General features: G+C 43.0%; 1 protein-coding gene across 1 annotated transcript in view; it reads left to right on the forward strand.

Moving 5' to 3' along the window:
- POU1F1 (POU class 1 homeobox 1) overlaps positions 1-20,068 on the forward strand; it is a 91,805-nt gene extending 71,737 nt beyond the window's left edge. The window contains exon 6 of the mRNA XM_078656196.1: positions 19,270-20,068. Within this exon, the coding sequence (XP_078512322.1) occupies positions 19,270-19,483 (214 nt within the window). The 3' untranslated portion in view covers positions 19,484-20,068. The remainder of the gene's footprint in view (positions 1-19,269) is intronic.
- Positions 20,069-23,041: the final 2,973 nt, after the last annotated feature.

Below are 23,041 nucleotides of genomic sequence, written 5' to 3' on the forward strand. Positions count from 1 at the left end.
TACAAATTACTGCTCGTTCCAAAGGCTCTACCATGAGCCCCAAATAACACTCCTGTCCTTATCCATCGCGCAGCTCCACATACGCGGCTCCTTGAATAGCGAGTCACGTGGCCCCTGTTTTCCGGGGTGGTGCAACCCAGCGGCAGGACCACCGCTAATGTATTACAGCTCCGTGGGGTTGTCCAAGTAGTGGGTTGCACTCGAGCCTGCGTGCGCCTTTCCCAAAGCGTTTGTTGGTATGGGCAGTTGCGTGTTTGAAATAGGCCCGACGCATTTCGGAAATTTATTTTCCTCATCAGGGGCCAGCAGTAAAGTGCACGACGTCTACCATCTCCCTTTATGAAAACACACATTGTGCTTATGGGAGATATAGTCCATATGTCCTGGATGAATGCACTTTCAAATTACTGCTCGTTCCAAAGGCTCTACCATGAGCCCCCAACAACACTCCTGTCCTTATCCATCGCGCAGCTCGAGTGCAACCCGCTACTTGGACAACCCCATGCAGCTGTTATATATATATATATATATTACCTACTGGCGGTCGCCAGTAGGTATATATAGTTAGGATTTTTTCTCTATGGGATTTTTGAAAATTCTATGTCTAATAACTTTGGCGTTTGTGGACGGAATTGGCTGAAATTTTCAGGAAAATGGAACATTTTGTTTCTGAGCAGCCCTTGAAAATTTGGGGGGGGTTCGTCAAGGGGGGGCCGAGAAAAAAGGGGGGTCCCAAAACGTGTTTTTAACATTGAGTTTTCCATAGGGCGGTTGGCCTCACTTTTAGCCCGAACGGCTGAATGGATTTGCACGAAACTTGGCAAAATTGTAGGGACTGGTAGCCCGATGTGCCTTTTGTAGGTCTCAATATATGTGCTTCAGTGGATTTTGAGAAATGAACATTCAAAAAAAGATATATATCTGTAACAGCGGACCGGGCAGCGCTCCGGTTCGCGGACCTTTCGCGCAACGGAGCTTTGTGAAGCGAAGCTGATTGGTTCTCCGGCGTCTGTAAACATTCCAAACAGTCCGTACTGGCCGCCATCTTGTCTCTCGGTAGGATCGAGAGACAAGAGGAGGCCAAAGCGAAGGGGCAAATGACCATAAGGGGGCATAGTAGATCCTCGCTGACCCCCTAGGTTTGATGTGGAGGTTTTAAAAGGGCCCCGCGGGGCAAAAAAAAAAAAAAATAATAATAATCGAACGGCTGAATGGATTTGCACGAAACTTGGTAAAATATTAGGGACTGGTAGCCCGATGTGCCTTTGCTAGGTCTCAATATATGTGCTCCAGTGGATTTTGAGAAATTAACGTTCAAAAAAAGATATATATCTGTAACAGCGCTCCGCTTCGCGTAACGGAGGTTTGCGAAGCTGATTGGTCATTCTGTCACTGGGCTATAGTTGGGCTACATCTGGCTGATATTTGGGCTACATTTGTTTTTTTTGTCTCTGGCGGCCATCTTTGGGCTACATTGGGCTACATTGGGCTTCATTGGGCTTCATTGGGCTACATTGGGCTACATTTGGGCTCCAACATATATATAGGCCAATGTAGCCCAATATATATTTTTCAAAGTTAATTTTCGTAAAAACCACTGGAGCATATATCTTGAGACATAGCAAAGGCACATCGGGCTACCAGTCCCTACAATTTTGCCAAGTTTCGTGGAAATCCATTCAGCCGTTCGAGCTAAAAGTGAGTCCAACCGCCCTATGGAAATGAAGGAAATGAATGGGTAATTTGTAATTAGCAAATAGCTCATCGCAAAGTAGGAATGGTAAAGAATCGCTATTTATTCCTTAAAGTTCGCTATTTAGGAAATGCAAAAAAGTTTGATGATACATATGGCGGTTCATCTCTAACAAGATAAGAAGCATAGGGATATATTTATGATGACTGGCGCATCACCAGGGATGTGTTAGTCATTCTGTGCCGCTGTTCCGTCACCTATGGTGTGCTGCATTTACAATGCGGCGCATCATGGGGCAAAAACAGCACAGATGCATGATGTATCTGTGCCGTAAAGGTGGCGCATTGCTGGAGTTGTATCGCAAGTGTGATGAAGCTCCAGCAAGGGTCGGGGGTGCCCCTGTCGCAGGGTTTCTGTTCTCACACAGAACTGTGGACAGAGGATTGGAACCTCGGCGAATTAGGGTGCCCCAAAAGTCACCTTAGTAATCAAAACCCCTTAGCAAGCTAGGTACAGTGTCACATTGGATATAACAAACTCTCAATGTTTAGACAATCCAGAATATGAACTTATAGTACCTCAGGATACGTGGAACTCATGAACAGTCGGTCGTTATATATTTCTTAGAAACCAGAACATGGAGTTAAGAAGAACACATGTGTATTTGAAATGTTTATTTACTAATGCCGTCTTCTCAGGCGTAGTATCTTAGATAATACAAGTACACATATTATCAGTAGCAAAATTACCAGCATAGTTACTAGTACATAAAAAGCGAATGGTGACAGTATGTTAACATGCTGTAAATGAATAAGAGTTAGCAACACTTATAAGCAGCCACGGGCCGTGGAGGGAGTTACGGTGGGGCAGGGAGGCGGGGAGGGGGAGGGGCAGGGTGGAGAGGGCTCCACCCTGCCCCTCCCCCTCCCCGCCTCCCTGCCCCACCGTAACTCCCTCCACGGCCCGCGGCTGCTCTTATCTCACCCTCCCTAATACACATATTATATTATTTGCTAAGAAGGTCTGTTTGTGTTGGTTTAGGGCGTGCCCATACTTTAGTGTCTTAGATTTGAAGGAATCACATAAGCATACACCAGCTCTCTCTTCATGTGAACCGCATCAACTGTTGTGTATGTGTGTTCGGCAAAGCAATATAAAACCCGCCTCATGCCCAGAATTGGCAGAAGCTGCACTTATGTTATGAGTATGAAGTCGTGGAGATCAGACCTCATAACAATTCTGTATCGTGTTGTTCTTGAAACTTCAGCACTCGCTGTACAGATATAGTTTAACAAGCAAAGCAGATAGTAGAGCAATAAAATATTATTCTCATGTAAACCACGATGAACTACTAGGTTGAAAGCTAAAGCAACAACTAAGTGTCGTGTGCAGAAGTTGCAAAAAAGGAAAAATGGCGTTTAAACCGGTAATGAGCCCATGCTAACTTAACACGGTGTAAAGATATCCAGGACCTAGATGACACCTCCCCATGATCCGGAAACGAACTGAATAAGATAATAGAAGTGCCATCTCATGAGAGCAGATTGCAACTTTATATGTGGACGGTCCGCAAGGTAAAACATTAAAAACTAGGAAAATTTAATGCTAAAGAAAAATAAAACAGCCAAGTACTTTATCGAGTCTTAAGCCATTAGGCAAGCTAAATAATAAAAACTTGACAAATAAGTCAATGAATTGTCAATGAAATGCTAGTACTCAGCATATCAAACATGAAAAAGGTCTGTGACATAACTGTGTATGCAAAATAAGCTGCAACAGCCTCCAATAGGAAGTCACCGTCTTCATCCGAAAAGAGTTCAGCCATCCAATTTAAAAGCGGAAAAGAACATACGTGCTCTCCCAGCACCGGATCCTCTATCACCATCAGAGGACAGCTCGGTGGGTTTTCAAGAAAGCTCTGTTCCAAGAAAGACTGTGTTGCCGCCAGTAAATTCCAGGGACCAATTAGTCCATGCATCAATGCCACAGCCATAATCCTTTCGCCAGGACAAACCAACTCGTGAGTAATGATAGGAGTCATCAGCTGATTAAAGTCGACGTCAGGAGAAACCGGTCCGCAGAGACACAAATCAATGGCCCAATCGAAATCACAGGTCAGGCAGTGAAATACAGGCTGGACACAGGTGAAGTAGGAGAATCGAAAAGATAATCCATATGCCGTGCTTAATATCGCCAACGGCATTGTGCCATAATATTCTAGCATGCGATTGCGGAACAGTGTCAGCAGCTGCAGGGCGGGAGCTTGCACAGGAGGGACATCCATATTTAAAAATGTAAAAAAGCACAAGAGCGTCCGCTGGTAATGCAAGTAAAAATGGGAATCCACGAAGCAGAGTGGAAAAAATAGAATGAAAGAAAGCAGGGATGACTCCAAAGATTTTCTCAAATGAAGTCACGAGACCACTGGTAACAACTTTAAAAAAGTGCGCCAGGGCCTTTGTGGAGGACGCGTTAAAGATAGTCCGAACCATGTCGCTGAAATGCAAAGGCGAATCAGTATTTAAAAGGGTCTGCACCTCTGTACGGGTGTTCGCTATGTGAAGCACGAAAGTTTCACGGGCCGAACTCAAGGCCACCTCTCTCTGAGACAAAAGAGCTCTTATTCTTGCCATGCCGTTGAAATCTGCTCCCAAGGTTGGTATTTGTGGCCAGATTGAAAACTCCCTATGTTCATGTGTGGGAGGAAATAGAACATTTCTGCAGCAAATAACCCGTTCACTTACTGTTACGATAAAAGGAATACTTTTAATTAACCCAGAACAATCTTCATTATTGAGCATCAAATAACTACCATTTTCCAACAACTTGAACGTGGGGATGATAGCAGGAACTGGCGTGCCTTGCAACACGCAAGCCATATTTGGTCGGTGTTTGTTGCATGAACCGTGTAACTGTATGTGCCTACACATTAGTGAATGATCTGGCGTCTCAGTGCATTCCTCTCCATTCAGATAAACTTCTTGATCATCTTTGAAACATCTGTATGTGTATGGAAGCGACCAGACCTCATGAAGAAAAGCACTACCTAAAGGTTCATAACGACCTATTGGTATATATTTTATACAATTTGAAAACTTATATAAAGCAAAAGGCAGCGTTATTAAACCGTGGATAAGGCACGTTGCCAAAAAACCCGCAATCCTCTGCTGATGATGTCACTGAGCATGTCATGAATGATGTAATATGTGACATCATCAGCAGTGGATTACGGGTAATAGTATCTCTAGTTTACTCCCCTATAGCTGTCTTTCTTTTAACATAAGTGTCTGTTTCCTTCCCTTATACTTACTGTTCTTTTTTTTTTTTTAAATGTTTGGTTCACTTCCGGTTCGCGTACCGGGGAGCGAACTGGGAAGCGAACTAAGAGAAATAGAGGTTGGCACAGTTCCAAATATTGTACCAATTTTTTAATAACGGGGAGGTAGTTCTGAAAAGAACTTTTTTTATTGTTTTTGTTGTTTTATATTTTTTTTATTATTTTTCTGAACATTTTTTTACTTTTTTTGAATTTTTCTGAACAGTTTTATATTTTTTTGGGGTTTTCTTGCAGGGGGCAATGAAAACGATTCATTGTAAAGGGCTCAACAGGAGCAACAAAACAAAAAAAAAGTATTTATTATTTGGGGCGTTTCGTACAAACTTGCATATGATAGTCAATAGCTCTGTTGATCAGAGTGATGCTTCTTTCTCCGTAGCAAATGAATCCACTGCAATGTACGCAGACGTGTTTTACTTCATGAAATCTCGTTTGAATATTTGGCACCATCTCCCTGCCCTCTGGTCCCGTTACTTCCGGTACAACAGATCTTCTGGCCATAATAGGGAGATTATCTAGGTCGTTACGAAACTGTGCAGCACTGTAGTTGTTAGGATGCCACCTAGTCATATGGCGATGCATTGTGTAGTTTCCGAAACTGTATTTTTTGTCGGTCCCTCTGGACAGTCTATCTTGACATATAAGGCAAGTTACGTATCTTGCATTTACTTTTTTCTGACCTTTGGGAATTTTAAAAAATTGCCAAATGAAGTTTTCTTTCCGGTGAGACGTCCTGGGCTCCTCAGGCAAAAAGTGCCTCTCTTCGTGCTCGTCGTCCTGTTCCTCTTCTTCCTCTTCTTGTTGAATTATAACTTGAGCAGGTGGTCCACTCTTCCTTGGATGTGGTGGAGGTGGTGGGGAAGCACCAGCTGAAGCTACTAAAGAAGCCATTGCTCACTGCTAACAAAGGGTCTTTCTCTCACAATGATGAAAGTCAGAGTGAGGAAAGAAGGAGGGATTTTCATCATTTGGGAAAAACAATAGTTCTCAACCAATGAAAAGTGTTCATTTTAGATTATATGACCTAGTCTTACATCATTAGGAAACCAAAAGTGAAATGAACCAATGAAAAGTGTTATTACCAAGTCACATGACCTGCTGTGTTTACGTTAAGCGCTTTGCAGGGCCTCCCGGTTTGCTTCCAGAAACCTGTGCTTTGCGACTCGGTAAGCGTACCAGTTCGCTAACGTAGCACATCATATGACGTATCACGCGACAACGCGAAACGTCATGCGGACGGGAGGCGTCACGATGTTGTTTTCTAACGCGGCAGTTGCGGTAAAGAAACGTTTACCGGCTCGCGGTCTATTTCGCGGCATCAAGGTCAGCTAACGGGAAGCTTCCCGATTCGCGAAGCGGGAACGAAGAAAAAAAAATATTTAAAAAAAAATTATTAATAAACATATAAAATATATTTTTGGATTTAAAGAAGAATACATTTTACAGCTACAGATATTAGCTGTTAAAAAACCAATGAAATTCACTGAAAAAACCATAGGTTATAGACCATATATAGTTAGGAATTAGCATTTACAAAACCTTGAAAATTCACTGAAAAAACCATAGGTTATAGACCATATATAGTTAGGAATTAGCATTAAGAAAACCTTATTTTACTCACACAAAACCATTGAAATTCCATATATAGTTAGTTGCACTAACTATATATCGCGCACCCGCAATCCACTGCTGATGATGTCACATATTACATCATTCATGACATGGTCAGTGACATCACTGATGACATCTCAAATGACATCACTGATGACATCACTGATGACATCTCAAATGACATCACTGATGACATCACTGATGACATCTCAAATGACATCACTGATGACATCATGACACACCAATACCAGTTACTACATACACACTCACTGATTCCTACGTCTACACACACATTCACTCATTCACCCATACAATCACTCATACATACAGTCACTCATTATTACAACACTATCATATGCACTCATACACCTATGCAGACAGTCACACACTGCCACTCATCCATGGAGTTACTCACACACCAAGTCAGTCCTGTAAAGAATCAATCACACTTCCATTTCTTCATCTATACAGTTAAACACAGAACACCATACTTCAGTGACATCACTGATGACATCACTAATGACATCTGAAATGACATCACTGATGACATCTCAAATGACATCACTGATGACATCATGACACACCAATACCAGTTACTACATACGCACTCACTGATTCGTACGTCTACACACACATTCACTCATTCACCCATACAATTACTCATACATACAGTCAGTTATTATTAGAACACTATCATATGCACTCATACACCTAGTCAGTCCTGTGAAGAATCAATCACACTTCGATTTCCTCATCTATAGTTAAACACAGAACACCATACTTTTCACACATATACTAACATATACTTACTCTCTTATACAATCACTGATACAAGTACACATTGATATGCACAGCGTCACACACCTCCCAGCCAGCCACACACACACTCAGTCTTCCATCCATCCAGTCATTCTTCAATATGTAAAACGTATTTAAACTTTACAAAAACACACAGACACTAGATGATGTCATCAGTGATGTCATCAGTGATGTCACTGACCATGTCATGAATGATGTAATATGTGACATCATCAGCAGTGGATTGCGGGTGCGCGATATATAGTTAGTGCAACTAACTATATATGGAATTTCAATGGTTTTGTGTGAGTAAAATAAGGTTTTCTAAATGCTAATTCCTAACTATATATGGTCTATAACCTATGGTTTTTTCAGTGAATTTTCAAGGTTTTGTAAATGCTAATTCCTAACTATATATGGTCTATAACCTATGGTTTTTTCAGTGAATATATATATATGTATGTATGTATACCAACGATCCACTCCCCAGTCCTCACGTTCGCAGGGTGAGAAGGAGACATGCTGGCACTGCTTTGCATTCATCCAGCGTGCGTTTATTGTACCAAACGTAATTGCAGACAAAACAGCCTGACGCATTTCGGAGCATCAGGCTCCTTGATTCATATATAAATATGACAAAAGCCTTTAGCTTTACTAACTAAATAAATGGTACTCCTGGTATTGATCTCATTAAGTCTGAATCAACGTGCAAATAGCTTTAAGAATAAGGTCCGACATCTTTCCTACATTAAATAACATTGTGCGTTGATGTTAATGTTATTTGGAAATGTAGCGCCTTGCTGCCTAAGCACTATTAAATTATTTAGGTTTGTATTCCACACCAGAAATCAATAGGTCCTTATTTACTTTTGCTTTTCTTATAGATAAAGGCCTCTACTATGTAGCCCTGACTGAATAGTACCGTTTATGAGTGTTATTAATTTGTGTTTTACTGAATCAGGTTACAAATCTCATTTCCGTCTGGTAGGTTTGCCACCAGCCTGTGTTTTTTTACCACTGTGAACAGTATTTTCATGCCCAAGCAGGTTCGTAAATTTGGTTAAAAATCAATTCAAGTCAGTATTTGTCCCCCTTAACAGTACATCCTTAAAACAGTAGTAAATACATATATAGTAGAATAAAGTGTGCTCTAGAATTCCCTTAATTATTCCAGACTGATAATTACAGTAAACAAAGACAGAAAGGCCATGTTAAAACTGAAAAATTACAATTTATGAAGTTCTATTTGAGTATCATGTGCGGGCATGTGCAGACTCTAAAAACATAAACATACGGCCAGTATATTTCTCTTGGAAAGGTGGAAACACTACCTCCTTGACCATGGGTACTCACAAACATTTTCCCAGGGGCCAAAGGTTTGGTCTGTGATGTGACCCGGGGCCGCATTGATGCCAGCAGGGTGGCAGTTGGGAGGGGGTGGTGGGGGGGGCCTGGGGGGGTCTGGCGGTAAGGTTGGTGTAGGGGAAGCAAAGCATATGCATCTATTGGCTGATTTAAAAATGTGAATCCAGAAAACCTGAGATTAATCCTGGCTTACCTACTTTACCAAATTGTGTGATTCTAGGAAATTGTTTCATTAACTTTCCCTCCTTTTTTAATTATCACATATAAGAGGACCTTGAAATACATGAGTTAAGGATGTACGCTGTTCAAAACCTTCTCATGTGTTTGATTAAATAACCTCAACTGTTGTTCATGTATAAAAAGAACCCAGGCCACCCAAAGAGTGCACCTAACAAATGACTTGTCTCTTAGTTCACTATTGGCATTGTTGTCAGGGTTGGGAAAAGCATGAATGTTTCTACATATCACTTTTAAAATATTACTTCTCAATGCACTGATATAATCCAATGTACCACCTTGCCTATTTCACTTCTAAGTGATTCTTCCCTGCTTAAGCATAAATTGCAAAACTGCAATGGGTTGTACAATTCTTTTTGTGGCCATGCATTTTAGTTCTCATTTCTGTCCCTAGCCTCGTCTTTGCCAGATGAGTGATCAGGTTGATAATAGGCTACTGGGAGAGGAAGAGATAATGAACCGCAGAGGATATGGTAGTGCAGGAGTAATTAATGAAGTGAAGGAAAAAGCAAAAGAACAGGAGTGATGAAAATAGCTGAATCAAACAGGATGCAGTGGGGGTTACAGAAAGAGAGAAATACACTGTGAAACGGAATGCTAGTGTAAAATGATGCACAAGGTACAAATAAGATTCATATAAAAAAGGGTGTAGCATGAGCGTGTTGGAGCAAAAGACAGTAGGAGCAAAAAGTAGGAACAGAAAGTATAAAGAAATAAACGATAGATACGTATAAGCTTCCACTTTATATGAAAATCACAATCAGCAGACTGGTGTATTCCCTGATCTAGGAATATTAATGCCAAAGTGTGTGTTCTGATGATGTGCCCAACAGATATTCCATTTAACATGGTTTTTCTTATAACATGGTCTGAATATAACTGTGACCCATGGCACTGATTTTTTTCATTACTTATTCGATGTTATGAAAGGTATTTTAATTACCTCCGGCATAAAAGTGTAACAATAGATGCAGATCCAATATTTGCCATCAGTGGGGTGGGAACTGCATGGTTGATTATTCACAAAATCAGAGTGTAAAGTTACTCAAAAGTACAGACTTACATGTCTCCACCCTCAGAAAAAGGGGTGAAGCCAAATTTATAAGTGTACGTTACTACTGCCAAAAAAACAGTAATAAGTCCAGTTCCAAACATGGCCAACCACTGATTCTGAAACACTCACACATAAAAAATAGTAGAGTTAGGGACTCAAAATAAAACCTCATAGGAAATATTGTTAAATAAATTACATTATTAAGACTAGTTAAAAATATAAATGTATTATTCAATGTGTAGCATGAGCGTGAGAGGGAGCAAAAGACAGTAGGAGCAAAAAGTAGGAACAGAAAGTATAAAGAAATAAACGATAGATACGTATAAGCTTCCACTTTATATGAAAATCACAATCAGCAGACTGGTGTATTCCCTGATCTAGGAATATTAATGCCAAAGTGTGTGTTCTGATGATGTGCCCAACAGATATTCCATTTAACATGGTTTTTTTTATAACATGGTCTGAATATAACTGTGACCCATGGCACTGAATTTTTTCATTACTTATTCGATGTTATGAAAGGTATTTTAATTACCTCCGGCATACAAGTGTAACAATAGATGCAGATCCAATATTTGCCATCAGTGGGGTGGGAACTGCATGGTTGATTATTCACAAAATCAGAGTGTAAAGTTACTCAAAAGTGCAGACTTACATGTCTCCACCCTCAGAAAAAGGGGTGAAGCCAAATTTATAAGTGTACGTTACTACTGCCAAAAAAACAGTAATAAGTCCAGTTCCAAACATGGCCAACCACTGTTTCTGAAACACTCACACATAAAAAATAGTAGAGTTAGGTACTCAAAATAAAACCTCATAGGAAATATTGTTAAATAAATTACATTATTAAGACTAGTTAAAAATATAAATGTAGATCCGAGATGGCCGTGTGAGCACAGCGCTCCCCGGACCCCCGCCACTCCCGGCATAATATCCTGAACAAATCCTGATTTTTCACGAGGATTTGTGTAGAGGACGTTGGGCTGATCTACCTGGACCTTTCAGAATTTTATTTCGACACCGGGTGCCGGAGTTACGGTGATTCGAACTTTTGGGCTCCGCCCTTGAGGTGCGCCCGGGACTGGATGAGGCTCAGTGGCCGTCTTGGAGTTGAACAACAACGGCAGGGGGATTGGACTTGAGGGTCCCCCTCTTAAGTTTCGGTTTCGATTCTGCCTCAGACTGAGACATCGGCGAGAGAGTCTGGCCAGGGCTGGGTCCGGGGCACGAGTCGGCTGTCGGACCTTTGGCTGGACTATTCTCCTATTTGGCTGGCCCTATCCTAGTGGTACCCTTGTTGCGGCCCTTTGGTCCCGAGGCCTCACTTTCTGGTGCCCGGTCCGTTGACCCTGGTGAATCTCCTTGTGACGCATCTCCAAAATGGCGGGCAGAGGGGACCGGGAGACACGGAAGACGAAGACACCTCTGCGCGGGGGTCCGGTCCAATCTAACGTCATGGACCGTTATACCCACTCGAAGGGGTCCCCCGGAGCTGCCCTGCCCGGTCCCAGCGCGTCTGACCACATCGTGGACACGTCAACGGAGCCTTCCTTGCAGGACATCATGGGCGCCATTTCTGGCATGAGGGAGACGATAGGCCAACAATATGAAACCTTGGCCCACAAAATCGACACCGTGGCCATTGATGTGAACTTAATTCGAGCCGATCTATCAAAAACCAATGAAAAGGTGAAATCATTGGACCTCAAATCATCCAGCCTCACGGCAGACGTCTCTGCGATACAGACGGAGATTGGCAATCTCCGTAGGGTGAACGATTTCATGACCCGGCGCTTGGAAGACTTTGAGAACAGGGCACATCGCTGAAATGTTCGCGTGGTTGGTGTTCCGGAGAATCCAGAACCCCACTCGGTTGATCTCCTAGTTGAGGACCTGATCCAACACCACCTCTCTCCATCTGGACTGAGTAAATTTTTCACAGTGGAGCGTGCACATCGTGTTCCGGGGGGCCAGGGTAAGCCAGGTGCCCCGCCGAGGCCTATTGTTGCAAAACTTTTCCACTATATGGATCGGGACGCTATCCTGCAAGCATCACGTGTGAAGGGCCCGGTGGCCTTTGAGAATGCCACAGTGAACTTTTATCCGGACTTTTCCCAACAGGTCCAGAAGCAGCGAATGGGATTTCGTGGTGCCAAGAAGCGTCTTAGGGACATGGGGTTGCGCTACGCTATGCTTTTTCCGACCAGGCTGCGGGTTGAGTACAATGACCGAACTTTTTTCTTTGATCGGCCGGAGGCTGTGAATGACTGGCTGGACTCTCTGCCTGACCGACCTCCTGAGACTGAGTCCGATGCCCACCCGGGCGGTGCTGAAGGTGGTGTAGAGAGCTGAACATTTCGTCTACGCCTGGGGCCTTGTTTTGAATGACTCTTTCCAGGATTGTATGCCTACGTTCCTCTACTGTTCATGTGATTTGTTGTGTGTTTTTCCTCGTTATCGGTCTTGATCGGGGTGGCGGGTGGGACGGAGCCTTTCCTCCTCCGGGGTCTTTGTGTAGAATGGGGGTTCTTGGGCGACAGGCACACTGCAGGTTGGGGTGGCTTTTTAGCTTTTTGCAGGGGTGCAGGGTGGGGGGTGTACTCTTGTTTGTTGGGGGGTGGGCGGTTGGGAAGTTCGTTGTTTGTGTGTTCTGTTCTCAAGGCGACTCTATCCTGTATTTGATGATGTTTCTTGTGTCATGCTCATTGGTGGGGGGTTTTGGCGTTGCTGGGTGGGATGGGGGTAGCGGGTTGAGATTTGTTTCGTGGAACGTTAACGGTCTGGGGGATCGTATCAAACGGAGTGTGGTGTTGAAATGTATACGACGTTTATCTCCAGATATTGTTTTCCTGCAGGAGACTCATTTGGTGGGCAATATTTGTCATGCGATGAATAGGTGGGGCTATCGCCTCGCAGCACATTCGGGGTTTACCTCGGGTTCTAGGGGTGTGGGTATCCTTGTTCGGGCTTCCCTCCCCCTAGCTATTGATGATTTGATTCTGGATGATCGGGGGCGATATGCTGTCCTTGTGGGTCGCTATGAGGGTCGTACCCTCTCCTTATTTATTGTTTACGTGCCCCCCGGCCTGCAGACTTCTACCTTTTCCGATTTGGGCCGTGTGTTGTTGGACCTCCCTGATAGTACTCTATTTATGGCTGGTGATTTTAATTCTGTGTTCTCCGGTCTACACGATCGCCACCCCCCTAGAGATACTCCTGCGGCCCAACAGTGGTTGGGTGGGTTTTTGGATACATTTGGCTTGGTGGATTGCTGGAGGCTTATGCATCCTACTCAGCTTCAATACACCTTCCACTCTGGGGCCCATGGGAGTCTGTCTAGACTGGACTATTTCCTGATGCCTGCGGCTCAGTCGCCAGCGGTGCGTGAGATTGTACACCTACCCAGGGGCATTTCTGACCACTCTCCGCTCTGGCTCCGTTTTGAGATTGGAGTGGAGGCAGTGGGCCGGGTGGCTCCTATCAACCCGTGGTACCTTACCTCCCCCGAGACCCACAGCCTTTTGATTAAGTCTTTGGACGCATATTTTCTGGATAACGAGGGGTCGGTTTCCTCCGCGGTGTCCCTGTGGGAGGCCTTTAAGACGGTGATTCGTGGGCAGGCCCTCTCCCTTATTGTTGAAGCTAAGAATGCGAGGAATCGGGAGGTGGTGGACCTTGAGGGAGAGATTTCTGCACTGGAGGCTGCTTTGGAATCGGGTGTCACGTCTGCGAAACTCCACGCCCTGGGTCTGAAACAATTTGCCTATAAGTCTATGGTCACGGATGCTGCTAAACTGATGTTTCGGGAGCAACAGGGTCGTTTGTATGATGTGGGGGACAAAGCGGGTAAGTTGCTGGCATGGTTGGATAAGAAGGAGAGAGCTAATCGTGTGGTGCCCGTGATTCAGTCATCGAGTGGTGCGAGTGTGACGGACCCGATTGGAATAGTTGACTGTTTTGCTGATTATTTTCGTGTGGTTTATACCCCTGTGTCTGTGAGGGATGTGGCTGACTCTCGCCTTCTGTTGCGTGATATAGCTCTGCCCAGTGTTTCCGATTTGGATCGTATAGCGTTGGAGTCCCCCTTTACTATTGATGAGATAGCTACTGCCATCCGTTCACTCCGTTGGGCAAAGCATTGGGCCCGAACGGGTTGCCAATTGAACTGTACAAGCTACGTCCCGACAGAGTGGCGCCCTATCTTCGTGCCATGTTTCTGGAGTCCCGGGAACGGGGTATTCTCCCATGTGATCAGCGTCTGGCCACAATAGTTGTCATCCCCAAGGATGGTAAACCGCGGGACCTTTGTTCATCCTATAGACCCATATCCCTGCTGAATGTTGAGCCCAAGGTATTGGCTAAACTCCTGGCGACCCGCCTCCTGATGGTCATTAGTGACTTGGTCCATCCAGATCAATCCGGATTTATCCCGCATCGCAACACGGCTCTTAACCTACGTCGTCTCCACGGTGCGATTGCGAGGGCGGGGCTTCTGACGGAGCCGGACATTTTGGCATCGCTGGATGCCTTGATGGCTTTTGACACTGTGGAATGGCCTTATCTTTGGGCGGCTCTTGAGAAATTTGGTTTCGGGCCTGAGTTTATTGGTTGGGTGAAGTTATTATATGCTGAACCCTTAGCACAAGTTGTGGTAAACGGTAGAGTTTCGGCCCCTTTCAGCCTTGGCAGGGGAACCCGTCAGGGTTGCCCCTTGTCTCCGTTGCTTTTTGCACTTGCCCTGGAACCGTTAGCTGCATGGCTTCGGTGGGAGCCTTCGCTTAAAGGGATCCGTTGGTCACCGGACTTTGAGGACCGCGTCTCACTTTACGCGGATGACATTCTTTTATATCTCACCTCCCCGCGTAAATCTCTGACTGTTTTATTTGATGTTCTTACTTCATTTGGTGCCAACTCAGGCCTCGTTATTAATTGGGCCAAGTCCTGCGTGTATGTTCTTTCGGGTGTTTTGCCCCCTTTGCCGAGCAGACTTCCTATCCAGGTGGTCCAGTCTGGCTTCAAGTATTTAGGTATCTTCATTACGTTGTACTCCTCACTCCGATTTGAGCGTAATCTCCTCCCCCCGTTGCTTAGATTGCGACTGGACGTGGCCCGTTGGCGTAAGCTCCCTTTGTCTCCTCTGGGCAGGGCGGCTCTGTTTAAAATGATGTCCTTGCCGCGGTTCCTTTATGCGCTCCAGAATTCCTATGACGACATCCCCAAGACCTATTTCCGGGAGATCGAGAGTCTTCAAAGGCAATTGATCTGGGACGGGCGTCCACGTATTGCCCTCGCGAAACTCACCGTCCCTTGGTATGACGGGGGCATGGCGCTCCCCGACATGTCTGCCATTAATCACGTGATGTTCTCACCGGGTCGTAATCCTGCCTTTGAGATGGATAGACTCCAGCTGCCGGGTGGGGACTTTAATAGAACGCTTTATTCTAGATCGGCCGGGCGCCATCTTGTGGGCCCGTCCAGGATTGCAGTCACTGTGTGGCGAGCCGCGAATGTGAGTTTGGGTTGGGAGGATCGAATGACACTGGCGACGCCGCTTTATGCCTCTGAACGTTTGGGGTGTCTCTGGTCTACTAAGGGCTTCGACCGCTGGGATATGATTGGGATATGTAAGGTGGGTGATGTCTGTTCGAAAGGTAGTGTGAAGTCATTCCAGACCCTTCAGGCGGAATACGGTTTGAATGGTAGAGAATTTTTTCGCTATCTGCAGGTCCGACACGCCCTCGCCTCAGTCCTGACTCCTGATGAGACCCTTCCCGAGTCGTCCCCCCTCGAAGATCGTGTCCTTGATGGCCACCTGCCTGATAGCACTATTTCCCTGATTTATAAGAAACTGATCAATAATCGGGCAGACTTATTGGTCCGACTTCGGGAGGTTTGGGTCGGCGATGGGTTGGAATTGGACGACGAGGATTGGCAATCGGCACTCTCTTCTCCGAAAGAGGTAGCCATCCCTGCCCGTCTCCGTTTGGTTCAACTTAAAATCCTTCATCGAGTATATGTCACTGGTCCGCGTCTGGTGACAATGGGCTTTTCCCCGGATGGGTTATGTAAGCGTGGTTGTGGGTCGAGTGCTACCTTTTTACATATTCTTTGGGAGTGCCCAGTGGTGGCGGCCTACTGGACTGCTGTGCTTGCGGTGATGACTGCTGTGACTGGTGTTGCCCTGCGGCCGGAGACACGACGGTGTCTGTTGAATGTGTGGGAACCCACCGACTACTCTGTGGCCCAGACCAGATGGGCTACCTTGGGATACATGATTGCAAAACGGGATATTGCGCAACTCTGGGGCGCGTCCAGACCCCCTGAGGTCTCGAAATGGGAGGACAACATGGACTGGTCCATGTTTCGTGAGAAGACCGTATATGTGGCCAGGGGCAGACCCGGGGCGTGGACGAAGATTTGGGGCCAGTGGAATGAATATCGTGGGGATATCTGTACCCCTCCCATTGTTGGCATTACTGATGTTACCCTATCTCCCTAGGCGGGCGTTCCCGAAACCTTTTCATACTGTTCTGTGAATTTCCGGTTCTCCCCGCTGCTCCCCCCCCCGACCTTGTCAGAGTCCCATGACTCGTGTTATGTTCTCCTGATTGTTGACCATCCCCTCCGTTCTTTGGGCTGACCTTGATTATTGTGCATTCGCCTTTTTAGTGTTCGTTGTTTTTATGTATAAAACAGAAAATTAATATGCTCTGTAATATGTTTGGAGTAATGCTTGGTACCTGATTTGTGCCTGACCACGGGAGTGCTATTCTGCCTCTTTCATTGTGCCTTATTATTAGCGGCCAGCCCGTGAGGTTGTAGGCCCATTCTTGTATTTTCCTTTGCTTGCTCGAATAAAGGTTTTTGGAAAAAAAATAATAAAAAAATATATATATAAATGTATTATTTAATGTTAAAAAAATATACAAATAGTGTATATTCAATATTTAATAATAGAATGTGTTAATAACATTTTGAATGTAAAAAGAATGTAATAATGCAATTTTTTAAATATAAATAAATTATTTTTTAATTAAATATATACATTACTTTATTAATACCTAATGATAAAAATATTTTGTCTTGCTTTATTTGGGAAATTATTTGTTCCATTCAAAAAAGGTTAATAAAAGAATTTATAAATAAATAATATATATGTACTAGTTATAGATTTTTTGCACCAAATTATAATTATTTATATTTGTAACTATTTTACATAATTTATTACATTCAACATTATTTTCTATGGAGTTTTATTTTAAGTTCCTACCGCCATTGATCTCTAATGGAGGGTGTTGCAGTGCCAGTGGTTGGCCGTGTGTGGTGCTTGATTTACTTTAGGTCTAAGCTGGATTTAGTTACTCAGGTCCCTTTTTGGATGTAGTAACAGGTCCCTTTTTGGATGTAGTAACTTTATACAGGCAGTTAATGCACAGCAATGGACTTACTCTTGTGTGTGTGGGTACAGAACCCCTCCTTACTCCTCCCTATCAACCTTGCCTTTTGTAATAAGTATTTAGCAATTCCCAGCCACTTTCCCAACTCTTCCACATTGACTACTAAAACGGATACTTGTTAGACTCCACACCTTGGGGCTGAGATCTCTGCACAGAAAATAATAGGAGAAGCAGAGGCAGAACCTCCATACAAAAGTTTGTGAATATAATTTTGTAGTTTGTTTATAGTACTATTGAAGAACTACAAAACGCCCTACAAAGTGCATTTTCTGAATAGGCTGCCTAAATATTTAAACTGAGCAGTAAGCAACGTGCTTAATGTGAATTTTGTACCTGTGACCATGCCATAAAGCAAACTCTCATTACACTATATAACATTTGGCATTTTAATTGCAAATGTTTATATAAACATGGACAAATATTATAGCCATATAGCCCAATGCCAAGGGATGTATCTGTTGTTAAAGACCCTGATCTTGAGTTATAAGCGTGTGCTACGAGGGAGGGCCTATAGAGCCTATAATGTCGGAGAGGGCTTTGAACAACCAGTACAGCCCAAGGCAGAAGGGCTATAAGGCTATTAGAGCATTCCACCCACTAAGGGTAGAATGTTCTAAATTAAAAAGGGGGAATCATAAAGATAAGCATTGGAAAGTTGGAGCAGAAGACTTATACCAGCCATTGTAAGCCTGTGGATATCTTTGTTGTCTTCACTAGAGCACTCAACATTTCAATGTTCTAATATGAATTGTGACATAATAGACAATTGGTAAAAAAGTCGTACAATTAATTTCCCTTCCTGACAACAGTGATATAAAGGATAAAGTACTCCCTCCGTACACTATAAGGACATTGCATAGTCACTGACGAGTTCTATTACTGTATAGAGGAATGATGCCTTCATAACGTTATGGAACTCAAGGTGACTTGAAATATACGTATCATGCATGCCAGGGGGTAATTTAACCCATGAAATACATGGTCCCACCATCTCCTTTTCCACAAAGCACTTACAATCTTGTTGCGAAGCTCTTTGATATGAAAGAGTGAGCAGGTTTGCAAACATGAAGAATAAAAATAAAACCTGTAGTGCAAAATTGAGCACATCAAAAATCTGTTAGATATTTGTTGCAAACAGATATTAGAAACAATTAAACACAAGTCAGTTTAAAAAAAAAAGCTACAGCAGCTCAGAAGGTATAGAAACAAACAGAAAGCTTCTAGCTTTTCTCTATCTAAGGAGTGCAAAAAAGAAACATATTATCTCTGCTTGGCATTGTAAGCTATTAAAATAGCGCTGAAGATAGAAAAGTAGCATTCTGTTTGTTGCTTTAAACAGCTGCTTTAGTTATGCTCCTGTGACCTGACCTGCCTTTCACCATGGTTGCTGGCTCTGGCAGCAGGCATTGTGGCCTAAGAACTTGACTATAATAACTTATAATAGCTGAATTCTAGCATCTTTTTTTTATAATCGGCACCTGGGTTCTCACAAGTCACTGATTATAAAGAAATTATTGACTGCCATTTATATAGGGAATTACAGAATCCCAAGTAGTATATATATAGTAGAGGTTAAATATGTTTTTTCTGTAGACACCAATTTCTGGTAACTGCTAATTAACAACTGCTGTTTCTTCTTTGCTGAAATGCAACTGTGCATTTGTAGATTTGTGCTGAAGGAAACAATTAATATATATATATATTCTGATTTTTACAGTATTGCTGCCAAAGAGGCTCTCGAGGCACACTTCGGAGAACAAAGTAAGCCCTCCTCACAAGAGGTGATGAGGATGGCGGAGGGACTCAACCTGGAGAAGGAAGTGGTGCGCGTCTGGTTCTGCAACCGAAGGCAGCGAGAGAAGCGGGTCAAGACAAGCTTGCACCAGAACAGCTTTAGCACTTTCACAAAGGATCACCACGAGTGCAGATGAAGGTTCCAGTGAAAGGAATTTGCCTGATATTATTAAATTGCTATTTATTTTTTAAAAAGTGGTGTTAAAAAAAGAATACTGTCTCAAACGACGCAATTTATTTTAGCACTTAAATATAACTGCCAACAATGAAAAATATACAATAGCCTCCAATATAATGCTAAAATATAGGGCGCAATTTACTGGTGACAAATTAAAATCTAGATGACAGCTTTTACCACTGACAAATCCAAAAGCCTCCATCGCAATAATATTTATGTGATATGGACAATAGCTCAGACAAATTAATAAACTGCTGATACAAAACTGGTAATGTGGTACTTCCCAGGAAGTCTGCATTTGTGCCTGCCAGTTTGCAACACTTACATAGCAGTCAAAGCATCACTCTTGTTCTTAGTTTTACTTTACTGAAGGAAAGGAGAAAACAGGGTTCAATGGTGCTCCGCACGGGTACGGCCGATTACAAGTTGCACAAGTTGGCTTAACCGCGCCTTCACATGCGATTTTTCAATACTGTGCGATAAATCCCCACCAGGATTGTGGAATGGAGATTTACCAGGTGGAACAAATATTTTTGGGATGTAAAACCACAAGGAATTCCAAATTTCATGGTGGTTTAATGCAGACTTTTGCCACCTGCTGAGAGCAGGTGTTAAAGCATACTGAGACCTCTGGGTGTCTTGGGTATGTTGGAATAGGGAGGAAGGGAAATATTTTTGTGGTGGGCTCCCACCTTCTCAAAAAGAACATGCTAATGAAACTTGGGTGCTGCTGCCACAAGAAGTCTTATGCAATATTTCTGGCCAGAAATCCTGGCTGGAAAAAGTGGGTATGGCTCTCCCACGCCTAGAAAGGGAGGGTTTTGAAAAACCTACTTACTCTAAATCAGGCAAAGTGCGATTCCATGGAATAATTTCACTCTGCATTGCGCAGAATCGTGGCCTCTGACATGAGAAAGGATGGAAAATACGATCCTTACTCAATAGCATTGTAATATATTAGAATTGATCATTTCTTCAAAGAAAACCGAGGGATGTAAGAAGAAAACAAACATTCTCAGAATTTTTATTTTTTATTTTTGTACAGATGGACAATTACGTGACTATTAAACACTAAGATGGAAATAAGACGATTAAAGTAGGCCTGTGTAAATTAAAGAAACATAGAACTGCACAGTTAAAGTTAATACACAATACAAGGATTTGACAACAATGGAAGACTCATGGGACAACATGATCCCTACATAGAGATTGAGCCAGTGGTACAATAACACCACATTTAGAGGGTTGTAATGCCTTATAAGGGATCACCTCCAAAAACTATTTTTGAGGAAACTGCAAATCACCTCCAAGTTTCATAACTCTATTAGGGCATGCAGCTTGTGGCACTATACTTGTGTGTGGTAAATCAGTGCCTCTGCAATTATGCATGGTTGGGAGTACTTTATCATACAAATCATACAGTCACATAGTCAATACACCCGTGTGAATTAATGTCAGATAGCATTGACACCAATTTGCCTGCGGATCTCTTACCTTTCTGTCATTGCATAATAATGACCTTTATTCCCTGTTCCGGAGGACTGTGCTATGTACACTGACCCCAGCTGCCCACACATACACATGTGTGTGGATGAGGATTGAACAGGGAAAATCTAAAAACAACTAACTGGGCCAAACTGAACCAATCATGCACTTGACTGGGAAAATATGCTTTGAGTGCACATTAAAATTATATGGGCCTTTATGCCAATGATTTTAAGACTTACATTGATCCCACTGTAACCCGTTTCACATTAAAAACGTGTCAGAGGACCTTTTCGGTTTAGCTCATCTAACGTTTGTGAAGAATCCAAGGAGTGTAGTCCGTGTGCAATACTGTGTGCATGCCATAATATTATGTATTTAGCTTGTCCTGTAACTGTGTTCGTTTGTTTCGATGTTCTATTTATTACAATAAAAAATGTAATATATAATTATCAGCATCTTTAGCCTTAATGAATAAAGTACTGAAAAAAAGTAACCGAAGGACAGATTTCTTGAGCAAATTGATTTCACAACCATGAGTCCCTTGCAAAGTCAACTTAACCTACTTGATGAGTTTCTTAGATGTTAACATCAAGGTGGGACAAAAGGATGATTTAAGGCAGGTTACGAGGAAGCTGTGTTGAATAAAAGGGCGAGGACAGCCTCTAGAGAACGAAGAGACTTGGGGTTGCATAGAAATTGCACCTAATCTGCTTCTCAACGTTTGATTTTTCAAACCTTTAAATATACATCTGCCTAGTTTCCCTGTCCCCCAATATATCCACCGACAGCCGCGGACCGTGCAGGTAAGAGTGGTCAGGTGGTTTGGGGTGGGGGGAGGGGGGAGGGATTTTGACAGACGACAGGAAGGGAAAAAAATAATTAATTATTTATTTAATTTTCCCTTTTGGGTGTGTGTCGAATCCCTCCCCATCCCGGCCCCATCGCCCCATAGCTCTTACCTGCCCAGGCCGCAGCTGTCCACCCACAAGTTCAGATGTTCTTGGTACTCTGATTGCATCATCCATAACCAAATATTTCATAGTAGGAAGTCTTTACCACAAACATTATCATGTCTAAGACAGTGAAAGCAAAGGCAAAGCATGTGTAACTATGTTCCATTACTCTGGTATCTCTAAGTCTCTCTCATCACCATGCATACCATCTGTTAACCACTGGCAGAGGTGTAATAAATCAAATCATAACAATGCATTTACATAGGGAACACAATAAATTGACTTGCCTCCGGTATTCAAATACGAAGGAGTAGTATTACCCTGCTCATTAGTACTCACCTTAAAGACTTTGGAACGATGGAAGGTGAAGCCGGACCTATTGGGATTTGTATCAGTGGTTTGCTGATTCAAAGGAAGATGCTTTGGTTGTATGCAAGCACTATAGTTTATATGTGTTGAGCTCAGAAATTAACTAAAAAATATATAGTTATTTCAAAATGTAGTTAATCCCAACTCATAAGAAGTTTATTCATACATTAATTTTGCTGTCCTGACATGAACCCTTCCAAATCTTAGATTTGCAGTATCTGCAAGGGATTTGGTGTGAACAGGTTACACTTGTCCAAAGTGGTATTGGGATTATGATAGTCTTGTAGAAGCCAAAAGAAATATACTGTAAGGGCAAGTTGTTTAAAACACATAATTTTCTAAATAACAACCTTGAATTAAAAAGGGATCTGGTTTATTCCCTTTCAAGGAAGCTGGTTCAAGCAGACAAGGTTATTTTTAGGTCTGGCTACATACAGCGTAGGAGTCTTAATGGACATCATGTCACCTCACATCACACACAGACCACACACTATACACAGCTTTAAGAACATTCAGAATGAGGCTTTAGGTCACCCAATTAAGCAATTGGCTTATTTAGTGGGTTAGCCTCCTTCAGGCATTGACTTGATGGGCTGTTCCTCGTGTTTTGAATCAACCCAAGGCATTTCACAAATGTTTACATAGCATTGCTAACCCTAGCTTTTTGAGGATGTGAGGACCCTTGAAATTATAACAATACAATGCAG

Source organism: Lissotriton helveticus, chromosome 8, assembly GCF_964261635.1.
Source record: "Lissotriton helveticus chromosome 8, aLisHel1.1, whole genome shotgun sequence".
NCBI classification, from domain to species: domain Eukaryota; kingdom Metazoa; phylum Chordata; class Amphibia; order Caudata; family Salamandridae; genus Lissotriton; species Lissotriton helveticus.